This window comes from Prionailurus bengalensis, chromosome C1, assembly GCF_016509475.1.
Source record: "Prionailurus bengalensis isolate Pbe53 chromosome C1, Fcat_Pben_1.1_paternal_pri, whole genome shotgun sequence".
NCBI lineage: Eukaryota > Metazoa > Chordata > Mammalia > Carnivora > Felidae > Prionailurus > Prionailurus bengalensis.
The window spans coordinates 100,571,718-100,593,586 of NC_057345.1; the positions used below are offsets into that span (position 1 = coordinate 100,571,718).

General features: G+C 48.7%; 2 protein-coding genes and 2 long non-coding RNA genes across 6 annotated transcripts in view; 2 read left to right on the top strand and 2 right to left on the bottom strand.

Moving 5' to 3' along the window:
• The window catches only part of TTF2 (transcription termination factor 2), a 42,697-nt gene extending 40,189 nt beyond the window's left edge, over positions 1-2,508 (top strand). For 2 of the 3 annotated variants that reach the window (XM_043575947.1, XM_043575949.1), the window contains one exon: positions 1,733-2,508. In XM_043575947.1, coding sequence (XP_043431882.1) covers positions 1,733-1,877 — 145 coding nt within the window. In that variant the 3' untranslated portion in view covers positions 1,878-2,508. The remainder of the gene's footprint in view (positions 1-1,732) is intronic. The other variant, XM_043575948.1, reaches the window with a different exon arrangement.
• Positions 2,509-5,498: 2,990 nt separating this feature from the next.
• LOC122481007 lies at positions 5,499-7,807 on the top strand. Its single transcript, XR_006296729.1, has 2 exons — positions 5,499-6,200; positions 6,323-7,807. It is a non-coding gene; the product is annotated as an uncharacterized LOC122481007 (long non-coding RNA).
• Positions 7,808-8,084: 277 nt separating this feature from the next.
• Positions 8,085-12,390, bottom strand: LOC122481006. Its single transcript, XR_006296728.1, has 2 exons — positions 11,411-12,390; positions 8,085-8,362 (listed from the first exon to the last, which is right to left on the bottom strand). It is a non-coding gene; the product is annotated as an uncharacterized LOC122481006 (long non-coding RNA).
• Positions 12,391-12,696: 306 nt separating this feature from the next.
• Positions 12,697-21,820, bottom strand: TRIM45 (tripartite motif containing 45). Its single transcript, XM_043575950.1, has 6 exons — positions 20,450-21,820; positions 18,061-18,794; positions 16,663-16,792; positions 15,969-16,083; positions 13,807-13,933; positions 12,697-12,951 (listed from the first exon to the last, which is right to left on the bottom strand). The coding sequence occupies exons 1-6, from the start codon at positions 20,935-20,937 to the stop codon at positions 12,803-12,805; spliced, it is 1,743 nt and encodes a 580-aa protein (XP_043431885.1). The 5' UTR covers positions 20,938-21,820; the 3' UTR covers positions 12,697-12,802.
• Between the last annotated feature and the right edge of the window lie 49 nt (positions 21,821-21,869).

The following is a 21,869-nucleotide window of genomic DNA, read 5'->3' on the forward strand; positions in this document are numbered from 1 at the left end:
CATCCTCCTCCCCACCCTTTATTTATTTAGTTCTTGCTTTTAACTTTTATTTTGACATATTTTCAGACATGTGGAAAAGAACGTAAGAGTTCTTAAAAGAATAATATCCCAAAAAATCTTGTTTGCAAAAATAATGCCAAAAAATTCTTCTGTGCTCTACCAGGTATATGTGTGCGTGTCAGGGCCATCAGTGAATTCCACAATCTGCCATACACAGCGACATGCTGCTTTCCCTGTCGTTAGCTCTCTCTTCACCCTGTATGCACCTCCATCGATAATCCTGTCTACTCCAGGGAGCCCACAGTCTGTGTCCTCATTCCCAAGCTCTCTGACACATCGGACCTAGATACCCAAATCCATGCTAAATGTCTGAGTCTGAGTGTGCACCTACTCATTCACTCGTGCTTTCGTCTCATTTAACTCCCAAAACTAATACCCGTTGAGCACTCACTGTGTAGCAAGTACTGTGACGTGTTCCAGGCACTCAGAATGTCGCAGACGGAAATGGGATACCATAGCCTCATGTCTCTTGATGCTTCTGAATTCCTTGTCTTTGTGAATATCCAATTCTGGAGCCACAGACTATGTTCCTCCCTTTTTTCTCTTCACATACCAAGTCCATTAATTTTATTTTCTAAATGTCTGTTATAACCATCCCTTCCTTTCCCTCCGCACTGCCACTACCCTCTTCCAAATCTAAATTTCTTAGCGTGACACGCAAAGCCGCTCACGAAGTGGTCCCTGCCATCCTCTTGAGCTTTTGCCATTGCGGTACAACATGGCGGAGTCCTTTTGACTTTTGCCCTGGCCAGACTGGACAGCCCGCTCTTTCTCCGACACACCATGTTCTACTCTTTGTGCACACTGGACACATTTCTGTAGCACTTTCCAGCTGCCTCGTGTTTATTTTCAGGTCTCTCTTCTTTGTGTGCTCTTTGAGAGCACAAGATACACATCCCTCCATTCCTACACACCTGGCATGTTGTAAATGTGCCGAATCAGTGCGTGTCGAACGAGTGAATGACAACAGTGGCATTTCTTCAGGTTGTACAACCTGTGTTCGGTGTGAATTAGCCAAGAAAAGAGACACTGCACTCACACCAGCACACATACACCTAGCAGAAATTTGATAAGCTTTAAGGCCTTCTGACTTGATCAAGATTGAGCTTTTTGGGTGGAAGCTGATCTCTACAGTTTTGGATGGAGATATCTTTGGCTTATTTTGGCATTTTTTTCAGTTACCTCAGCTTCAGAAAGAAACGCAAAATAATTTACGTCACATCATTTTATTTTATTTTATTTTATTTTATTTTATTTTATTTTATTAAAAAAAATTTTTTTTAATGTTTTATTTATTTTTGAGACAGAGAGAGACAGAACATGAACGGGGGAGGGTCAGAGAGAGAGGGAGACACAGAATCGGAAACAGGCTCCAGGCTCCGAGCCATCAGCCCAGAGCCTGACGTGGGGCTCGAACTCACAGACCGTGAGATCGTGACCTGAGCCGAAGTCGGACGCTTAACCGACTGCGCCACCCAGGTGCCCCACGTCACATCATTTTAAATGGACATATACTTAGTCAAGGTTGTTTGGGTCTTCTAAGCGTGGAGTTTTTAACTAAACCTGAGAAGACTTAAAGGAAGAAATCTTAAAAACTAAAGCCTTGAGTAGAAGTTTGAACGTGTTATTAAATATGCTGTTTTGGGTGTTTGTTACATATCTATTTTTTTAGGTTTATTTGTGAGGGAACAGTGGAAGAGAAGATCTTACACCTTCAAGAAAAAAAGAAAACTTTGGCCAAACAGGTTCTATCAGGATCTGGAAAATCTGTCAAGAAGCTCACGTTGGCTGACCTCAAAGTCCTTTTTGGCATCTAACTTCCTGTTTACCGGGCTCAGGGTAGTGCTGCTGTTGGTTTGTGTTAGGATCTGGGAGAGCGACCTACACGTGACCCTCTGAGCCCTCCTTGGCCCTAGGCCCTCCCTGGAAGGAGGCGTCATCGAGCCTCAGTTACCATGTTAACGAATTGGTGAGTCAGGTTAATCAATCGACTTATTTAAGAGTGACAGAGAAACTAATGAACTACTTCAGAAAAAAGAAAATGCCTGAGAGTTCAAGAATTTTGGAAAACAACGCCAGGACAGTTGTAGGAAAGCTTCAGTAAAAGCTCAAAATGCCGTCTGTTGCCTTTCTCTTCTCAGCTCAGGGGGGACCAGTGTCCCAGCTCCGTGCCATCTGTCCCTCTCCCGCCAGTGAGGCTGCTCCTTTTAACATGTCCCTGGGCGGAGCAGAGAGTGGACCCCGCGGCCATGCCTCTGTAGCTGTCTCCACCAAACAGTTCTCCCTCACAGGCGTGAGACCAAGGAGGTGCCTTGTACGTGAGCAGGTGTCTGTTATGGGCATCATCACAGCATTCAGTATTTGGTATCGTTTCACCTAGTGCTGTTCCACTGTTTCCTGTCACTGTAATATCATGTGCTACTTGTGAAATAAAATGGACTATGTGTCTTTTTTTTTTTTTATGTTTATGTATTTTTGAGAGAGAGAGTGAGCAAGTGCAAGCAGGGGAGGGGCAGAGAGAGAAGGAGACACAGAACCCGAAGCAGGCTTCAGGCTCTGAGCTGTCGGCACAGAGCCCGATGTGGGGCTCGAACCCACAGACCACGAGATCATGACCTGAGCCGAAGTCGGACGCTCAACCGACTGAGCCACCCAGGTGTCCCTGCTATGTGTCGTTTTTTACAGTACAGGCAGACCTCCCTTCATGGCGCCTTGTGGATACTGCATTTCTTGGCAACAGCATTTGCTTACTTCCTGTCCGCATCACAGTTCGGTAACAATGTTTCAGGCTTTTCGTTATATTTGCATGGCTGGGATCTCATGATCAAACTTGAACAGATGAGGAGCTGCTTCTGATGGATGAGCAAAGACAGTGGTTTCTTGAGATAGACTGCTCCTGGTAAGGATGCTGTGCAGACTGTCGAAATGACAATACAGGATTTAGAATAGTCCAGAAACTTACTTGATAAATCGGCAGGGTTTGAGAGGATGGACTCCCAAGTCTGAAAGAAGTCCTACGGTGGGTAAGATGCGGTCACACTGCATCACAAGCTACAGACAAATTGTTTGTGAGTTACGACAGATTTCACTGTTGTCTTAAGAGGTTGCCACAGCCAACACCATGATCCATGTCAAGGCAAGACCCTCCACCGACTCGCTGAAAGTTCAGATGATAGCATTTTTAGCAATAAAAGATTTTTAAATTAACATATAATATATATGTTGTTTAGACATACTGTTGCACATGTAACAGACTACAGTATGGCGTAAATATAATTTTTATATGCACTGGGAAACCAAGAAATTCGTCTGACTCACTTTACTGTGATATTTGCTGTACTGTGGCGGTCTGGAACCGAATCGGCAATATCCGAGGTATGCCTGTGTTTACATTTTTACAGATTTACAATATTTGGAGCACTTCGTATCACAGTCTCATTTAGTATTAGATCGTGTTAGTATTTCTGCCATCGTATCCTTTAGTATTTGTATGACGGTTGGTTTAACCCGATAAATGTATGCCTGACAGTGTAGCAAAGATAATGCTGTGTGCTCACTCAGCCTCTTCTTCCCGGACACCCAGAGAGACCACATTTCCCAGTCTTCACCGCAGTCACATGGGCCTGTATTACTGAGTTCTAGACAATGGAATGAGGAGAGAAGGGATGTGGGTCATTTCTTACCTCCCTCTCAAGCTTCAATGAGTCATCAAGCTGTTTCTTCCCTCATCGGCCCACCAGATGCAAGGAACTGATGGACACCTACAGAGACCTAGAGAAGCCTCTAGGTCAGGGATTCTTAACCTACTTCTGGCCCATGGACCCTTTCGGCAGACTAGCAAGTGTCACTTCCTCAATGGAACAAAGTCTTCCCCATGTGTGCCCCCCCCCACCCCTGCTCACCCACACTGGATTGTCACAGGATCAGAAAATAGTATTTTTTTAAGCCACTGAGATTTTGAGGCTGTTCGTATAGCAGTGAGTAATCTAGCACAAACTCGTGATACTTTTATACTTGGAGAGACTGTCCATGTTTCCTTCTTCCCATTAGCAATCATTTCCAAAACACATCTGGTAATTTCTGTTAGAAAGGGTTGTGGTTGTCCTAGATAGAACCATTGCCCTCATTTAAATTAGAGTTAGGAGATGAAGCCCTTGGTTAACCCAGCCACAGTATGGACCAAGGCACCTGAGCCTGAGTAAGCAATGGTGCTGAGGACAAGGACTAAAAGCCTACAAAGGCAAAAACAGCACGGCCTGGTAGGAAGCGTTCTGGTGTAGAACTTAGTCTTGAGTCAAGTTCCAGGTTCGTCTTAGCTGGGGGCATAAACCTTGTACAAGATCATTAACTTCTCTGCACTTTGGTTGCCCTGTTTGTAAGGTGAGTATTATTTTCAGAACTCAGCAACTAAAGTGAGGTCCCTGATGAGATCAGGAAATGAAGGAAGTAAGATTGCCCTTTCTTGCAGGCTTTGTTAAAAGTTCAACACACCGAGGCAAAGATACAGTCCCCAGTAACAATGGCTCCCAGGCCGGCGAGAATGCATAGAGCCCCGCTCCTCTCTGTGCTGATTGTCTGATATTAGGCCAGTTACAGATCCCTTGGGCGCCTCAGCTCTGTCATCTGTAAGGTGTATGGATTAACATCTCATTATGCACCACTGGGAATTTAGTAACTAATACATATGCTGTAATCCATCTGACTAAATGGAAGGCAGTCGTGTCAGTGAGAGGCCTGTTAGAGGAACACTATGCATTCCAAGCACTGTTTAGGACAGAGGCACTGTTAGCTTTGCGATTCACGCATTTGAGAGAGAGCGTGTGCACAGGCATGAGCTGGAGAGGGGCAGAGAGGGAGGGAGAGAGAATCCCAAGCAGGCTGACAGTGTAGATCCTGATGCAGGGCTCTATCTCACGAACCATGAGGTCGTGACCTGAGCCAAAATGAAGAGTCAGATGTTTGACTGAGCTGCCCAGGCGCCCCAAGGGCCAAGCATTTTTGCTTTAGTTTGGAGATGGATGCAGGGATTATAACATATAATCTTCAGGTATTCAGAGCCCGCTGACATGTAATCTGTAAGATCCCGTCTGATACCTTAACCAGTTTCTGTAGTGTTCCTTGTGATTCTAAGCTAGCAAAGCCATGTAATTATGTCCTGGGTAAGTATTCCTATACTAGTGAGATGCTATTGGCATGAAGTAGACACAGAAAAAGTTGGAATGTTGTTTCAGTGGGATGGAATATACCAAACCATGCATTCTTTTTTTTTTTTTAATATTTATTTATTTTTGGGCAAATAAATAAATTTGCCCAATATATTATTATAAGTGGGGGAGGGGCAGAGAGACCGACAGAACCCAAAGCAGGCTCCAGGCTCTGAACTGTCAGCACAGCCTGACCCAAGGCTCAAACCCATGAAGCATGAGACCGTGGCCTGAGCCAAAGTCGGATGCTTAACCAACTGAGCCCCCCGGGTGCCCCCCAAACCATGCATTCTTACATCCTAGTCCTGGAGTAGAAACTAATTGTGATTAATGTTAAGTAGCATTCTGGTGTCTCTCAGGTCCACATTGATTTTAGTCACTGTGAGTCAGTTTCTTAAGGCCTGGGCATGACATGATGGGTCTCTACACCCTCTAACAGGCAGCATCCCATACTAGTGATCGAATTGGGGTTCTGCCAGTGTCAACCAGACTTCCGTATGTGACACCCTTACTGCCAGATTATCTTCTTACGGCTGCCTGCCTACCTTACCGGACTCAGGCAAGGACAGAACGATGTACTAAATGCTTTGTAAACCGTGGAAGTGTCGTACAAGTGCTAGTGTTACCGCTGTGGGACCAGGTCTGGGAGTGAGAGTAAAACAGGAGCATGGGTGCAGCTGAAAGCCAGATGGTGAGTATCTGTCACCAAAGGGCAACACTGCTGAGCACCCAACTTACAAGGTATTTCTTATGTGACAGATGTGACTTCATGGGAGCTTTACAGTTTGACTTCTCTTTAGCAGCGTTGATCTTAAAAGGGAGCATTGCACATGCCATGGCTGGACGGAATCCTGAACCCTTTAAAAATCCCACCAACGACTCTGAAGATCCCACCAAGAGCTCCTGTTGCCACGCAATCGTTATGACCAGCAATGGGTAGGATGATCTCTTTGTGGAATATGACCCTTTTCCCTAGCAGTTTTGTGTGTGTGACTTAGAATTGCTATACACAAACACTGACTTGTTTACTCTCTGATTCTCTCTCTTGCCCAATGAAGTGGCCTGCACCAAGGCTCAAAGGCGAAGCCAGATTCTTCCCTACTAATAGGACAATCATGGAGTCACCGGTGTTCCGTATAACCTCTGCGGTTGTCTGGAATCTTGATGTTGACCATGATGCCTTGAGAGAATTGGGTTTACAAAGTGGGGTATTGCACTGCTATTTGCCATCTAGCATCTAGCGCTGAGAAAAGGCAGGAGGAATGTAAAAAGCATAGCTGCAGGCACAAAGAATGATAATGAGAACTTGGAATTCCTAAGCATGTAACCTAGAAGAAAATGTTTGCAGAAATAAACATGAAATTAGGATCCCTTATAGCACAAAGTGCCACAAGAGTCCGTCGGTCAGGATGGAGAAGGAAATGGCCCCTAGGGCCTGGCCCCTAGGGGGCAGACAGGGGAGACAGACCTGCAGTCCCATGACCTCTTTACTAGGTTGAGTCCTTTTTTACCCAGAATCCTTAGCTAATCTGAGTGTAGGTAGAGATTAGGTATAAAAGGTAGGATGGGGAGACTATTTCCACTGCTAAGTCCTTCATACATTCAAAAATATACGTGAAATGTGCCAGGCATTGCCGGGCATTGAAAGTAAAAGGGCAAGCAAAAGCCAACACAGTCCCTGTCCTCCCTGAGGCTTACAGTCTCACAGGGGAGGCGGGCATTAATCACATCACATGTGGCTGTGAAGGGACAGTGGTGTGCAGTGGAGAGCGGTGGTAGCTGGGAGGGCTTCGAGCAAGGAGCTAGGACAGGAACCGGTCAGGGAAGCCTAGGGAAGTGATGACGGAATTGAAATCCACACGTGGGTGCTAACAAGGCCGAGTGAAATGCCTCTTTCCGTATTCTGCGTCAGTTGGCATTCGCTCAACCACCTTTTGAGACAAACTTGGCAGGGATACATCCTCTGCAGGAAAGCTGAGTGACAGTTGCTTTTTAGAGATTGGAGTGGGTGGGCTGACAGGTATACGTGTGTGTTTATGATCTAAGGCAGCCAACGTGTTTATCCTGTTACGGCGTCCCACGGGACAGAGGCCCCCGTTTTACTTACCAGTAAACCACAGATCAAATTTACATCATAACGCTGCACCTGGTTGATGCGTCAGCGCTCACAACTCCAGAGTGATTTCTGAAGCACTTTGTTACACTGGGGACAATTCCTAAACCCTCAGACTTCTTTTTTTCCTCACCTTGGGGATCTTGGGCTCTGCAGATTACTCTTAACTTTGCTGGCAGGGCAACTGAATTGAGTTTAGACTCCGTTGTATCGCAGGCCAATGAACAGGCCACCCCCCCCCCCACCTCCCACACAAACTGTCATGCTATTTGTTTCAGAATTGTTACTATTAATATTGCTTAAAGGCGAGGGCACTTGCCAGAACCTGGATGTCTCCTAGAAATTTTCTGTTGCAATATAATTTCATCTATAGTAGAGTTATACAATTACCAAATCCTTTTCCCAACTGAAATAAATGGTAAGCTTTTTATCCTGAGTTCTGAAATCTGATTCATTAAAAGACACACAGGGAAAAATGATGTAATACGACAGGCTTCTTCATGGCAAAGCTATTCCCTGGATGTCTGAGGTAATTGGAAAATTCAAGGCTGGTTCCTAAGGTGCATATAATTTATAGAGCAGGTTTGAGAGAAGGCTGCGATTTTTATTCCAAGTGGGATTTGGTTACATGACAAATATTGGAGTTTGGGGGAAGGGCAGTGTGGCTTGTAGAAACAGATACCAAGGAGATCCAAACTAAAACGTGCACCAAATGATACCTTTATTTATTCAACAAAATGATTAAGCCTCTCCTGTGTGCCAGGAACTGTCCTACATGGGGACAATATAATCGATAATGTCAAGTCCCTGTCTTCACAGAGCCGAGTGTCATATGAGAGAACAGACATTAAACAAGTAGAGTATGTGTGTGAGGTGGTGAGGAAGCCGAATAGGGGTGATACAGAGTCCTGGGGTGGGGAGATGCTATCTTATCCAAGGTAGCTAAAGACTGCTCCAATGCGATGTCTGACACAGGAGCAGAAACCTGAGGAGAAAGAGAGTGAATCATTAAGCATCTGTGAGAAGAGCACTCCAGATGGAGGGGCAGTGATTGTAAAGGCTGCTAGACAGACTACTTGGAGAGTTTGAGGAGCCCGGGTCCTGGAGGTGGGTCTGGCTGGAATACAGTGACGGAAGGATGGGGGTAGGAAATGAGACGAGCCTGGAGCTGGGGTGCAGGCTCTTAGAGGCCGCTGTAAACGCTGGCTTTGTTCTGAGTAAGATGGGAGGCCATTGGCGGGTGTTGAGCAGAAGAGTGACATAATCCGAGGTATTTCAGAAGGACCCCTCTGACTCCTGAGGGGAGAACAGGCCCCAGGAGGGGGTGGGGGTTGAAAGCAGGGAGATGAGTAGGGGAGGAAGGCAGGGGAGGAATCTTGGTGTCTTACACCAGGACAGTAGCAGTGCTCCACAGGTGTATTTTGAAGGGACAGCTGAAAGGACTCGCCCATGGATTGGATATGGTGCTCGAGAGGGGAGTCAAGCATGTTTGCAGGGCCATGGGCTCTACCGCCTGTAAGAATGGATTGGGGCTTTCCTTTTAAAGAGGCGGAACAGCAGGAGAAGCAGGTTGGTAGTGTAGGCAGGTGGGAAGTGAGCACTGGAAACTAGGGGTTCTGCTGTGGACATCTGGAATTTGAGGTGCCTGTGATACATCCAAGTAGAGGGGTGAGCCACTAGATCTAATCCTTTGGAATTTGGAGGAGATAAACGTAGGAGTTACCAGTGTCTAAATGGTATTTAGCAGGTCAGCAGGGGATGAGATAGCCAAGGGAGGGGGAAGAAATGGAAATGCAAGAACGGATCCTTTGGACTGTCCAATGTGTAGGGCCTGGGGAGACGAGGAGGAACTAGCCAAGATGAAAAGTCAGGGAAAGTCAGTAAGATGGATGATTAAGGAGAATGATGCCACAGGAACCAAGGGAAGAGAACGTTTCAAGGAGGGGAAAGTGATCAGCTGTGTTAAATGCTGTTGATGGAAACATTGGGAACTGATCATTGGATTCCATAATGTGGACATTACTGGGGACCTTGATAAGTGTTTTCAGTGGAGTGGTGAGGAAGAAGGGCTGACTGGGTTAGATCTAACAGAGGGTGCAAGGACAAGCAGGGATAGCAAACAACAATTATTTTCGAGGTTTTTAAAAAGGGAAGCAGAAAAATGGAGCGGTTGTCAGGGTAATGAAAGATTTGATGGACTGAATTTTGCCCCCCCCCCCACCCCTGCCATTCATAGGTTGAAGCCCTAATCCCCAGTGTGACAGTATTTGGGGACAGGGCCTTTAAGGAAATAACTGAGGTCAAATGGGGTGAGAAGTACAGGCCCTAATTCAGTAGGACCGGTGTCCTTATAAGAAGAGGAGACATGAGGGATGTATGTATCTGCATGGAGGCAAGGCAGCAGTCATCTGCAAGCCAGGGAGAAGGGCCTCCATCTTGGACTTCCGGCCTCCATCTTGGACTTCCAGCCTCCAGAAATGGGAGAAAGAAATTTCTGTTGTTTGAGCCCCACAGTCTGCGGGTTTTGGTCATGGCAGCCCCAACAGACTAATACAAAAATCAAGGGAAACCTGTTGTTTGGAGAGTGGGGCAGGGGAATACTGTAGCATGTTTATTTTCTGAAATGAGCAGTGAGCAGAGTGGGGAGTTCTGGGAGCAAGGTTCCTGGGTTGGAGAGATGGAATGGGGTCTAGTGCAGACCCCACGTGTATAGAGGTTTGCTTTTGACACGAATACCAGCAGATGCGTAGATGTTGCGGGAAGGTAGGGGATTCTCTTCTGAATCCTTTGGTTTTCTTGGTGAAATAGGAGGCCGGGTCATGAGTGGGGAGGGGAAGTTGGGTGGAAAGGGGAGTTTGAGAAGAAAGTAAGAAATAATTTCATCTTTTCAGGGTGGGGGAGCGAACAGACTAGAGAGATGTCGTCAGGCAACTGGGCGATGCTAAGGGCCCACTGAAATTAGTGGTCGTGGATTGAAAGTGAGGCTAGTCCTCGTGTTCTTGTGTTTTTCTCCAGGATCATTTCTGCAGGGTTGGGTGGAGAGTCGGATCCAAGCGGGGGCTTTGTCACGAATGACAGGGAGACCCACAGGCAGGAGAGGTTGTAATGATGGTCTGGAGAATCTAAGCGGAGAGAGGATGAAGGGAGGCACGTGGGGGCAGGAGGGGAACGGTGAGAAGCACGTGGAGGCACAGCGTTGTGGGTTCCCGAGCAGAGTCAGATTATTACAGTGGGTGAGCCAGAGAGATGGGAGCTTGTGGTCGTAGGAGGCTGGAAATTCAAACTCTGCAGATGGTGCAGTTGGAATCCAGCCAGGTCTGGGGGGTGACCGACTGTATGGCTGAGGTAGGGGGAACAAGAACAGAGAACGGGTCTTGGAATTAAGGCGGCTGTGTGGACACTGAATTACTCTGACACTGAGGAGTGGTTCTGCAGCGGCGGCAAGCTCGGTGCTAAAATCTTCAAGGAACGAGGAGGGATGTGGGGCTGTGTAGATGCTGAACCACGGAGGGGCAGTTATAAAAAGGCATCAGCTTCAAGGCGGGCCACTTTTTATTTTTATTATATATATTTTTTCAACGTTTATTTATTTTTGGGACAGAGAGAGACAGAGCATGAACAGGGGAGGGGCAGAGAGAGAGGGAGACACAGAATCGGAAACAGGCTCCAGGCTCTGAGCCATCAGCCCAGAGCCTGACGCGGGGCTCGAACTCACGGACCGCGAGATCGTGACCTGGCTGAAGTCAGACGCTTAACTGACTGCGCCACCCAGGCGCCCCTAGCGGGCCACTTTTTAAAAAAAGCGGTAATGGCCAGGAACAGGGCTTCTCAACAGCGGCCCATTAGCAGTTTGGACTGGATATTTCCTTGTTGCAGAAAGCTGTCCTAAACTGAGCAGTTCCTGACTTCTACCCAATAGATGCTAGGAGCGAGCACCAGCCCCCGTTGTAGCAAGGACAAATGTCCCCAAGATCACTCCTGGCTGAGAAGCACTGATCGGAAAGCAGCAATGATGAGCTAACAGGACACCTACCTGAGCTCTGGTTGGAGCAGTTGGAAGGAGTGAGGAAAAGCAAGTCGCTAACACTTCATGAGGGTCATGGGGCCATCAATGTCTTCTGGGAAGATGAGATGTGGGTTAGAGAGCATGGAGGGGAATCTTCCCAGAAAAGGATGAGAATATAGTGAACACCTTTGGATTTACGGCTCCGATGTAGCTCCTATCTGTGAGCCCTAAGGAGGAAATGAACGTGTTCCATGACGACCTGACAGTCGTGTGTTTCATCTGCTAACTTCACTTCCTTTGCCTGACCCAATTCACTGCTCAAATGAGTCACCTACTTCTTAATGGATCTTGCGGTGCCGATTTCAGTAATCATCCTTAATACGTGCTGAGTTTTTGCCACATGAGAAATCAAGAGTCCAGAAGGAAACACCAAATATATACAGTGAAGCCCTGGGCAGGGATGAGGCACTGGCACTGTGTGCTTCCTCTTCCAAGAGTTCTCTGACAGCTAAGCAGGTGCACTCTAGGACTCAAAGCTTCTAGTTAACTCCCTGGCTTTTCGGACAAAACTGAAGACTCCTCTCTAAATGAGGGATATGAGGAGGATGAACGTATCAAGATTGCCTGGCGTGAGTAGAACTGCAATAAATTTATGAGGTGGTATTTCAACACTGTTCCTTTATTTTCCTACTACTTGTATGGCCTTGACCAAAGAGTAATCCAGGCTTACGAGTACGAGATGAGCGTGGTGTACGGGTCAAGCCGGGACCTCCACCTGAACAGCAAGACCACATTATAATCCATGTAGAGTGCGCTAGCAAAAAGTGGATATGATGAAAGGCTTTCATTCCTTGATGAAAATAGCAAAAATGTGGCTCAGGGAGAAGTAAAAGAGTTACGCATTCAAAAGTAAGGAACTAGGGGCGCCTGGGTGGCTCAGTTGGTTAAGCATCCGACTTCGGCTCGGGTCATGGTATCGTGGTTCGTGGGTTTGAGCCCTGCCTCAGGATCTGTGTGGACAGCTCAAAGCCTGGAGCCTGCTTCAGATTCTGTCTCCCTCTCTCTCTCTGCCCCTCTCCCACTCACACCTTGTCTCTCTCTCTCTCAAAAATAAACAAACATTAAAAACAAAAAAGTAAGGAACTAAACATCCCCATGACATAAGTTCCAACTGCACAGATCCCTTGGTTCCCGTACAAAAGAGTGAACACTGCCAATCACCGCGAAGAGAAATGTGATGGTCCCTTGTGCTCAGCCATCCACACATATGATCAGTGAGGAACTGACAAAAAAGGACTTGGAACTCTAGAGTGTAAGACAAGGCACTTTGTTTTTAATTCCATCAGATTCTTCAGAATTAATCAATGTCCGGGGTCCTCTGGTCATCTGAAGTTGCGCTGGGCACCGCTCGGACAAGCATCAGAGGGCTACGGTCCTGAGTAGACTCCTCGGTGCACTCTCCCCACCTGTCCATGTGCATTCCGACTTCTCGGCAAACTTCCCGCAGCATGACCAGTGCGGGCGGCCTGGGTGACCTTTGTGTCCGTGGCCACAGCCCAGGTACCCACCTGCATGGTGGTTCAGAGAGGAGACAGAAGACAGCCATTAGAGTGAAGTCCAGAAGTTCACCAGGGAAACTAAAGCTTCTGGCAACGTTTAGCCTCATGGATGTGAAAACGTTTAGTAAGAACCCGGTGAGAACAAACTGTCGCCTCCATAGCAGGAGGACTCCCAAGGGCTGAAGACAGTCAGTTAAGACTGTCAGTTAGCCGAAGTGCTAAGAAGAGTGTTGTTTTAACATTCTGCTAACTCAAGGAGATGAGCTGGTTTGGATTTTCACTGAAAAATAATTGAAATAAGAGAGAAGGGAAGAGTGGCAGAAGTAAAAAAGAACGTAGTGCCTGTAGTGTTTATGCAAAACGGTGCCTGAGCCCACCTTAAGGCCCGCCATCAGAGCACAAACACAGTAGAATACTTTAAAAGAAATAATTAGATCTCTTGCCTGAGCTGATGCCCCTACCCCCAAGGAAAGAGCCAGACCTTCTCCCCATCCCTGCCTTGCTTGGAATTTCTTTAAGGTTTTAAAAGGAACAGAGTGGACTTATAGTTTTTAAGTGCCAGGCTGCGGGAAAGGGTACAGATGGAAATCGAATGTCCTGGGGAGGAGCACAGGGCTCATAAGATTGGCGAACTGTATCAAAACTAAAAGAACTCTGAACTTTTCAGCTTACGATTTCACTTTTCAGAATAAAGAGGTGTTAAGTGAAACTTCTAGAACTGTGGTATATTTGCAGGCACAGATTATATTCCCAGCAAGAAAGTCTATGTCTGAACATCCTAAACCTAGTGGCTGTGTGGTAGGTGACCCCCACTGCTGGGAGACAGGCCCACAGGGGCAGGACTTGGAGAGCGAGCCTCCTTACCTGGCATGGTGCCTCCACAGGCACAGCGAGCGGTTTTCTGGCCTCCGCTGGAGCAGAACGTGCAGCAGTGAAACACGCCTGTGTGTGAGCGATGCCTTTTCCTCACGGTCACAGTGAATGGTGAGCCCTTCAGTGTTTAGACCAAGAGCAGAGAACAGCACCTTATGAGTCAACAGGGGTGTGCTGAGCGTCACATGTGCTAAATGCGGTGTAAGTCCCAGGGCCTGGCCGTGGAGGACAGGGACCACAGCAGGGAAACAGACTAGGGACGGTAACTAGCTGGGTGCTCAGCTGGACGGCGCCAGGTACAGATGCCATGAGAGTCGAGGAATGTGTGTGGCCCTTCTGGCACGTGGCCCACCTGATACACGAGTAAACCCAATCTGTGCTCCTGCATCACAGATGTCACGGTCTTCTCCGTCCCGGAGGGGTGTTGGTGTGCTGCAACCCCGAGGCTGGGCCGTCACTCCCTTCCTTCCACCCGTCCCCCCTGGACATATCCGTTTACCCATCCACTTAGTCTAGGTCTATGAGGATACAGGCAAGGGAGAGAAGTGAATAATTCTCAAATTAGAAACTCTCCTACCTGCCCCTTTCCTTCAAGAACCACTTCCACTCTCCAGTTTCTATCCTACGTTAGACCACAAATATTTAATAAGTGTTGCTTACGTGCCTGTCCCTGAGTGGGAACCGTGCTGTCTGCAAAAGCACCAAGCAGAGGAGTGTGGCACCTTAGAAGCCTTTCAAATGTTCCATCTCTCTTCACTTAAAGAGTATATGATCTATTTTAATCTTTATTTGTTTTTGAAAGAGAGACAGAGTGGGGAGGGGGAGAGGGGCAGAAAGAGAGGGAGACACAGAATCCGAAGCAGGCTCCAGGCTCCAAGCTGTCAGCACCAAGCCCAACACAGGGCTCGAACTCACAGACCATAAGATCATGACCTGAGACGAAGTCAGTCGCTTAACCGACAGAGCCACCCAGGCGCCCCTAGTTTATGATCTGTTTTTTTTTTTAAACATTTATTTATTTTTGAGACAGAGAGAGAGAGAGCATGAACGGGGGAGGGTCAGAGAGAGAGGGAGACACAGAATCTGAAACAGGCTCCAGACTCTGAGCTGTGAGCACAGAGCCCGACGTGGGGCTCGAACTCACGGACCACGAGATCATGACCTGAGCTGAAGTTGGCCGCTTAACCAACTGAGCCACCCAGGTGCCCCTATGATCTGTTTTAAAAACAAACCAGAGTTCAAAGAAATGGGTTCAAATTCTGATCCTGCTATACAGGGAATGTGTATTTCAGCAAGTTTGTTTCTCAGTCCGAGTGGACAATGATCGCTATGCCTGAACAGTTTGGAAAAAAGGTGTGAGAATGTCTGCAAAGGGACCTGACCCACCCCAGCGTGCCGTAATCAGACAGGCAGGAAGTGGCTGCTGAATAGGAGTCTTCCTGGTGCACACGCCACAGGCCCAACATATCACGACACTATGGTATTTTATTGTCCCTGTCAGTATTGCTTTCTGGTCGGGGAACACCTGTGACTACTTGAGATTCTGTTGGACATGCTGAGTATTGCCCAATTTTTAAAAATTTGTAATCTCTAAACCAGAAGGTGTTATCCTTGCTGCGGAGGTCGTGTGGTAACCCTGGTAATGGCTAAGCACGTATGTACAGAGTGACGCGGGCAGATGGCCAGGCAGAGAGAAGACTGGTCAGTTGAGGGGAGAGGGCCTAACTCTCCCAAACTGCGTTACAGTAAGTTCCAGTACGTCCGGTCACAGTCCGAAGAAAGCTGGAAAATCCCGAGCTAGATTATATTGCTTGAATGTGTATACTTGTTCCCAGGCAGATTGCCCACTGTGACTGAGGTATCTTTCCCGAATCAAGAAGTCTCCAACTGGGAGAATGATGAAAGGCAAGCCTAACTGCCAGGAGGTACAGTAGGGATAGAGTTCTTCTGGTCACCAGCATCCTTTAGTAAGGCTAAAAGTAGCAAAGTCTGGGTCATTTCTAATGTGAACAGAGTAAAAAAGAGAATTCTATTCGGCCCCTCCATACAGCTGATCCTATGAGACATGTCCCCGCATCCTGAGATGGTAGAAGCCAGAGGAGCCAAGGGGAAAGGAGTCCAGGGAGGCACACACGTGGGTCCCACTCACTTACCTGCACATGCTGCTCTTTGACGCAGACCAACACGGTATAGACGCCAGGCTCCTTGGGAGTATAGGAGACATAGTACGTCCCGTCCTTGTTATCTTGTACCAGCGTTCTGACCGGACTGAATGCACATGGAGTTCAATAACCACTCACTCTCACAAGCCCGCCGCAACTGCCCGCTACTTTAGGGTGTAAACTCTACACCATTCAACCCGATATTAATTTGAAATATCCCCCAGCAGGACACTTCTTCCACTGGTCTCAGAAATTAATTTTACAGCAGAAGGGAAACGGCATAAATGCTGATCCAACCTGATGTACAGATGAGTTCCTTGAAAGCGTTACTGTGTTCTTTGAGGGGTTCCTGTTGTAACCTCCCGCTCTCCCCTCTCTCCTGATTCCAGAGACATAAAAATACACTCCCAGCACAATGTAGTAGCAAAGTGGGGCTGAATTTCGAGAAGGGGGCCATTCAGTCCAACACAGAATATTTTTCAGACAATCTGAGGGGCAGAGCATTGAGTACTGGCATAAAACCCACACAAGAAAACACATCTGCTCCAACAGGTCATATCACATTTTTTAACAGCGTCAGGGGAGTGGGATCTAACCATGCAGTTATATCACTACTGGGAAGGGCCTCAAGTTTCCAGTTTCATCACCCCCTATGACCCCTGACACCTGACTGTGTAATACAAACCTGTCTTTCTTATCTTTGGGGACTACAGTGACGTGCACGCTGTCTCCTCCCCTGCCCATGCTCTCTCCTGCTGCATCCTTACAAAGCAGGGTGAAAGAGGCTGTCTGTTTCTCCCGGGCTCTGTGGAGATCTGCAGAAGATAAACACTCAGTCCTCATCTCAAAGGCCAACCAGTGGTGACTGCATCCCCAGATCAGACACCATCTCGCTTTTTCTCTTTAGAACAAACGGTTGTGCTTCCTGTTTACTGTGATGGCCCTGCTTCCTTTTTCTTCTCTTCTGGCTCTTTCCCCTAGAGCATACCTCTTGGCACTCCCTCCTGGCAAGCCTGGTTGTCTCTCAGCCAGTAGCTGCTCTTGGATCACGCAGGATCCTGAACCTGAACCTCAGCCCTAAGGGAGCTAATCCTAAGGACAGACCTATGTATTCAGAGAAGAGAAGCTCTAGACCCTGTGAGAGAAGGTAGTAGCCCCCAAACCGCTCTCCCTGAGCTGTGGATCATGCTGGAACAGGCAGGGGGGTCGGTTAATCAGCTTCGAATCTTCGGCACTCCCGCCAGCATGCTGCGGGAAATATTCAGTAGCTACAGCCTCTGGTCCAGCAGGTGCAACACGGCTTCTTAACCTGCGGTTCATGAGCTACCATGTGGTCTTTGGAGAGGCTTATGAAGGGTCTAAGAATCTCCTGAAATGGTGTGCCCAAAGTAATAGCTGTTCCTTGGGGAGAGATCATTCTCAAAGGGATCTGTGGCCTCCAAACAGTTAAGAATTCCCGCGCCAGAGTCAGCCTGCCCCTACGGTACCGTCTTGCTGTCAGGACAGATCTCTAAACTATATGTTTGAATGACATGCCTCCTTTAGGGACAGAATGGTCAAAAGAAATTGTTTCTCCCCCTACTGAATGGAATGCCTATCATAATCTTTTCAATGCTAAGATGTGACTTACATGAGCCACAAAGAGCATAGAAGAAAGTACATTATAACCCTGTCTTCCTCACTCCTCCGAAACTCTCTTCAGAACCAGATCCAAGTACTCTGGGGCCTGCCAGTCTCCTCTCCGAGCAGGCAGGATTTCGCTCTGGCCTATCCTGTCGTCTTCTACGGGCACGGGCTCCTCTGTCATCTGATAGAAACAGCACGCTCCTTGAGGTCCTTGCTAGTTACTACTTTGCTCAACTGGAAAAGGGTCAAGCCTCACCCCTGTATGGGCTATGCACCAGAACGAAACAGAAAGAAACGGCAAGGGAGGGGTCGCTGTCCTTCGGACTGGTATGGCTCTCTCCCTTGGTAAACCAGTCAGGAGGAAGCTCTTCCTAGCTGGATGAAGGCCCCGGCTGAAAAAGCCGTACCTCTTTCAACACCATGTCCCCATCCACTGCCCTCTCAAATGCCTTCCTACCTTCTCCTTGAAGGACACATTTAGCTGGATCGACCTCTTTCGTATTGATGGTCCCATAAACTTCATAGCCACGGCACCGGCCTGCTCTCTGCTGAGGAGAGAAGCGTATCTTATCGTTTACTCCAGGATGGGCACTATATTCGACTTTGTTCAGCTTCGTGAGCCGTTCCACTACCACCCCCTTGGTGATGAGGATCTCCAAGTCCGAGCCACTGGTCAGCAGGTGCTCAGTGAACTCCACGCCCGTCCGCATGTCCGCCAGCAGCTGCTCGAGCTGTGCCTTCTGAAGCTGCAGGGAGTTTTCCTTCTGGACCCGGATGTCTTCCAGCTGCTTCAGCAGCCTGTCCCGGTGCTCCTCAATGGCCTTGACGTAACCCTCGGAGAACGTTCGCACGTCAGCTGCCACAGCCTCCACTCGCTTCTGGAGGGCACTGTTCATCTCTGTGATCTGTGCCAGGGCTTCCTCCAGGGCCTCCACGTGGGGCTGGGTGCCTCTGAGAAGCTCCCGCACGGAGTCCCCGTGCTTGTGGATAACGTTGCTGGCGAAGTCGTAGGGGTGCTCCCGGTGCTCGCCCACCACGCAGTCCCGGCACACTGGCCGGTCACAGAGCTCACAGAACAGTCTCAGCTCCTCTGCAGGGTGCACGGGACACAGAATGGGCTTCCCGATCCTGCTGTAGCCTTTCAAGTCTTTTAGGTCCACCACCGTGTGGTAAGTTGTTTTCTTCTGCCGCCTAGGGGCAAACAGAGCCAGGATCGGGACATCAGGGGACAATTCAGTTGGGAAACAGTCGGGCAGTTTCAAAAGCATGGGCGCTGAAGTCAAAGAAACCTGAGTTCGGTCCCTTGCTCTAACCTCTTACTAACCACAGGGTCCTCTCTGATTCCAGTTCCTCATCTGTCCCAGGGGGGATAGTACCTACTTGAAAGGGCTACTATATTGAATAAAGCAATAGTGGACTAGGGCTCTCTGGCCTGGAACGGGACTCTGCCAAAGGTTGCGACACTAAGGCTATGTCCTGGAACTTTCTCCGAAGAGTGAATTTGGCAAGTTTCAACAACAGCCATGGCCTGCTCCTTCAGCAAGCTAGAGGTGAGAGCATGGTGGTAACCCAGCACCAGGAGACAGAAACTATGCAAGGGGACACAGCAGCACACCCTAGGCAATTAAAAAGTGTCTGGCTGGCCGTGACATTAAGTCTCCCTAAGATTTAGGTAAAGCATTTCCATGACCAGCGCCTCCATCACCCCAAGCAGCAAGCTAGAATTTTCCTCGAGTCATCGAAATTATTAGAAAGAGTGAAATCAACGGTCAGTGGGATCACAGTTCTCTTAATTCCCCTTTTCTGTGACCTTCTGGAGTTTCAAGGAAATCTCTAGAAAACCTGATGACTGTTGAGCGATCCCCCCAGTTAGCATTATATCAACTTGGAGCTTACATGCCTATTCTGGCACCAGAAATGTGGCTGTAGAGAAAACAAGATCAGCTGTTTGATTGGCAGCAAGGCAGTCATAATTACCAGTTAAAAATAGACTGAAGACTACTAACTTGTTCTGTGGGTGAGACCAGAAAACAAATGGAAGGCAGAATTTAGAAAACTATTTTAAGCTAATCCTAAAATCATGGCTATTTTCTATTCTGATGCCCTGGAATGGGGGAGAAGGTGGACAAGGGACAAAGAGTGATCCATGTGGCAAACTTCACCAAATGCCACGAAAGACCTAAATCTGCACCCCAACAAGCACCTACCGGCCCACCTCACCAAGCTCCAGAGTGACTCTAGTACAAGGCAAAGGCTGAGGTGGGGCACCGCCAAATAGCACCTTATGCTGTTTGGAGGGCAGCGTGGATTAGCAGAAAGAGCACAGAATGCAGCCAGAAGCCCTAGATGTAAAATTCGGTTCTGTTACGCACTCCTTCCCAGCTGGCGGACCTTGGCAAATCACAGTGTTGAGCTTCAGTTTCCTCAAATAATAAATGGGAGTGAAAACAGTGCCTGCTTTTCTGTAAGAGCGGCAAGGCATCAAATGAGATCAAGGCCAGGGGCTATGCTCTTATATTCTTCTGTTTAGCCAGCACCCACTACCATTATCCTTTATACAAAAAGTGATTAATGACCCAAGGAAACTGTGAATGTGCTTCCCAAACCGCAAAAGGACTATGCAAACCTTTGATTCCACCATTACTACAGGTATCATGTAAGGGTGCAGGAGTTAACTACCATTCTAGAGTATTTATCACAGCATATATTGCTGTTTGACCCTACATGGCACTTGAGAGCGCTTTCCTTCCCATCTGTTCACAAGGGATTTCTGGCTTGACACCACTTTTTTTTTTTTTTTTTTATTCTGCTCTTAAGCTACACCAGGTGGGGTATCCCATCTTTACCTATGAGCCTGGCAGCAGAAGTGGCAGAGGTTGGCTCTGCAGGTCTGACATCTCTTCTCCACTTCCCTGTCGCTGCACAGGTCACACACCAGGCCCTGGCCTTCCCCACGAAGACTCTCCAGCATCACGTCATTCATGGCCAGGTGGTCTATGGTTAAAGCCTTCACTCCACCCATGGGCAGGTCCACCTGAGTGTCACATACCGGACAGAGGATGCCGATCTGGGGCTGCAGACTGGGTGGCTTGAGTTCCTGGAATATTGACCCCTCAGAGCTTGTGTCAGAGTCGCCCCCTCGGATGTCCACTACCGAGTAGGGTTCCAGCTGCTCCAGACACGTGGTGCAAACTGTGTGCAAACAAGGCAAGAGCCTGGGGGCTTTGAAAAGCCCCATGCACAAAGGGCAGTGAGTCTTGCCTGAGTTCCCAAGTGCAGTCCCACTGGGGAGTTTGCCCACGAAGCCCAGCAGCGGCTTCCTGTTTTCTGACATATTCCCCACGTTTGTGCCCAGTATCAGGAAAGGCTCTGGGTAGTTCTATAATAAAGTAGTAGGTGATTAAGCCCACCCAAAGAGAAAGTTTCCAGAATTTGAGCAGAGACCATGGGGACTCTCTCTTCGGCAAAGCAAAGGGCAAAATGATAGAAGAGTCAAAGGAACCACCCACGGATCTATTTAGGAGGGCCCCCTCCTTTCCATGGCATCCCATACCAGACGCACCCACGCCCTCCTCTGCCCCCCAAGTCCTCCGCCCCGGAAGCACTTCCAGGTCTAAATCCTGAGCTGGTCCTGATGCCAACTCCTGGACCCCTGCACCTCTCCCTTCCTCCACTACCCGCCCCCCTCCCGCGTCCTGGCCCCCCTCCGGCCCCAAGGGTCCTGCGCCCGACACGCGACAAGCGCCTCCCCCGCCCCCGCGTGATGAGGTGGGGAGGGGGGCTCCCGCTCCTTCCCTCGGCTCGGCCCTTCGCGGACCGCACACGGCGGGCAAAGGAGCTACGAGTCCGGCCGGCTTCTCGGCGGCGGCCGCCTCCCCGACACCTCGGCTCAAGGTGCCCGATGGCGCTGGCCCCACCTCGCACCAATCCCAGCCCGGTCTACTCAGGCGAGTCCAATCACCGTCCGAGAGGGGCGGCCTTCGCCGCTGGGGGTCCCGCCTCCCCCCAGAGTGGCACCACCACCATCCAATAAGGTTTGGAAATTCCACATCTTCGCCGGGCCACTCCGACGGGGAGGGGAGGGATCTAGCTAAGGGCCGGGGGCCCGGCGGCAGGAGGGCTAGAGCGGAGGGGAGGAAAAGAGCGAGGCTGGAAGTGAGCGGCATAGTATAAGCAGCGTCACCCTTTTACGGGGACGATCCCTCTATCGCTGTGGCGACCAGAGAGGCCAGAGGACCACTTAAAAAGCCCCGCTGGTCTGCCACG

Excerpts from the sequence above, each read along its gene's own strand:
- TRIM45 (XM_043575950.1), bottom strand. The coding sequence starts at position 20,937 with ATGTCAGAAAACAGGAAGCCGCTGCTGGGCTTCGTGGGCAAACTCCCC. Across the intron at positions 16,793-18,060 it reads ATGTGTCCTTCAAGGAGAAG|ATCTCCACAGAGCCCGGGAG; the intron begins GTAGGAAGGCAT and ends TATCTTCTGCAG. Across the intron at positions 13,934-15,968 it reads TCAAAGAGCAGCATGTGCAG|GGCTCACCATTCACTGTGAC; the intron begins GTAAGTGAGTGG and ends TAAACACTGAAG.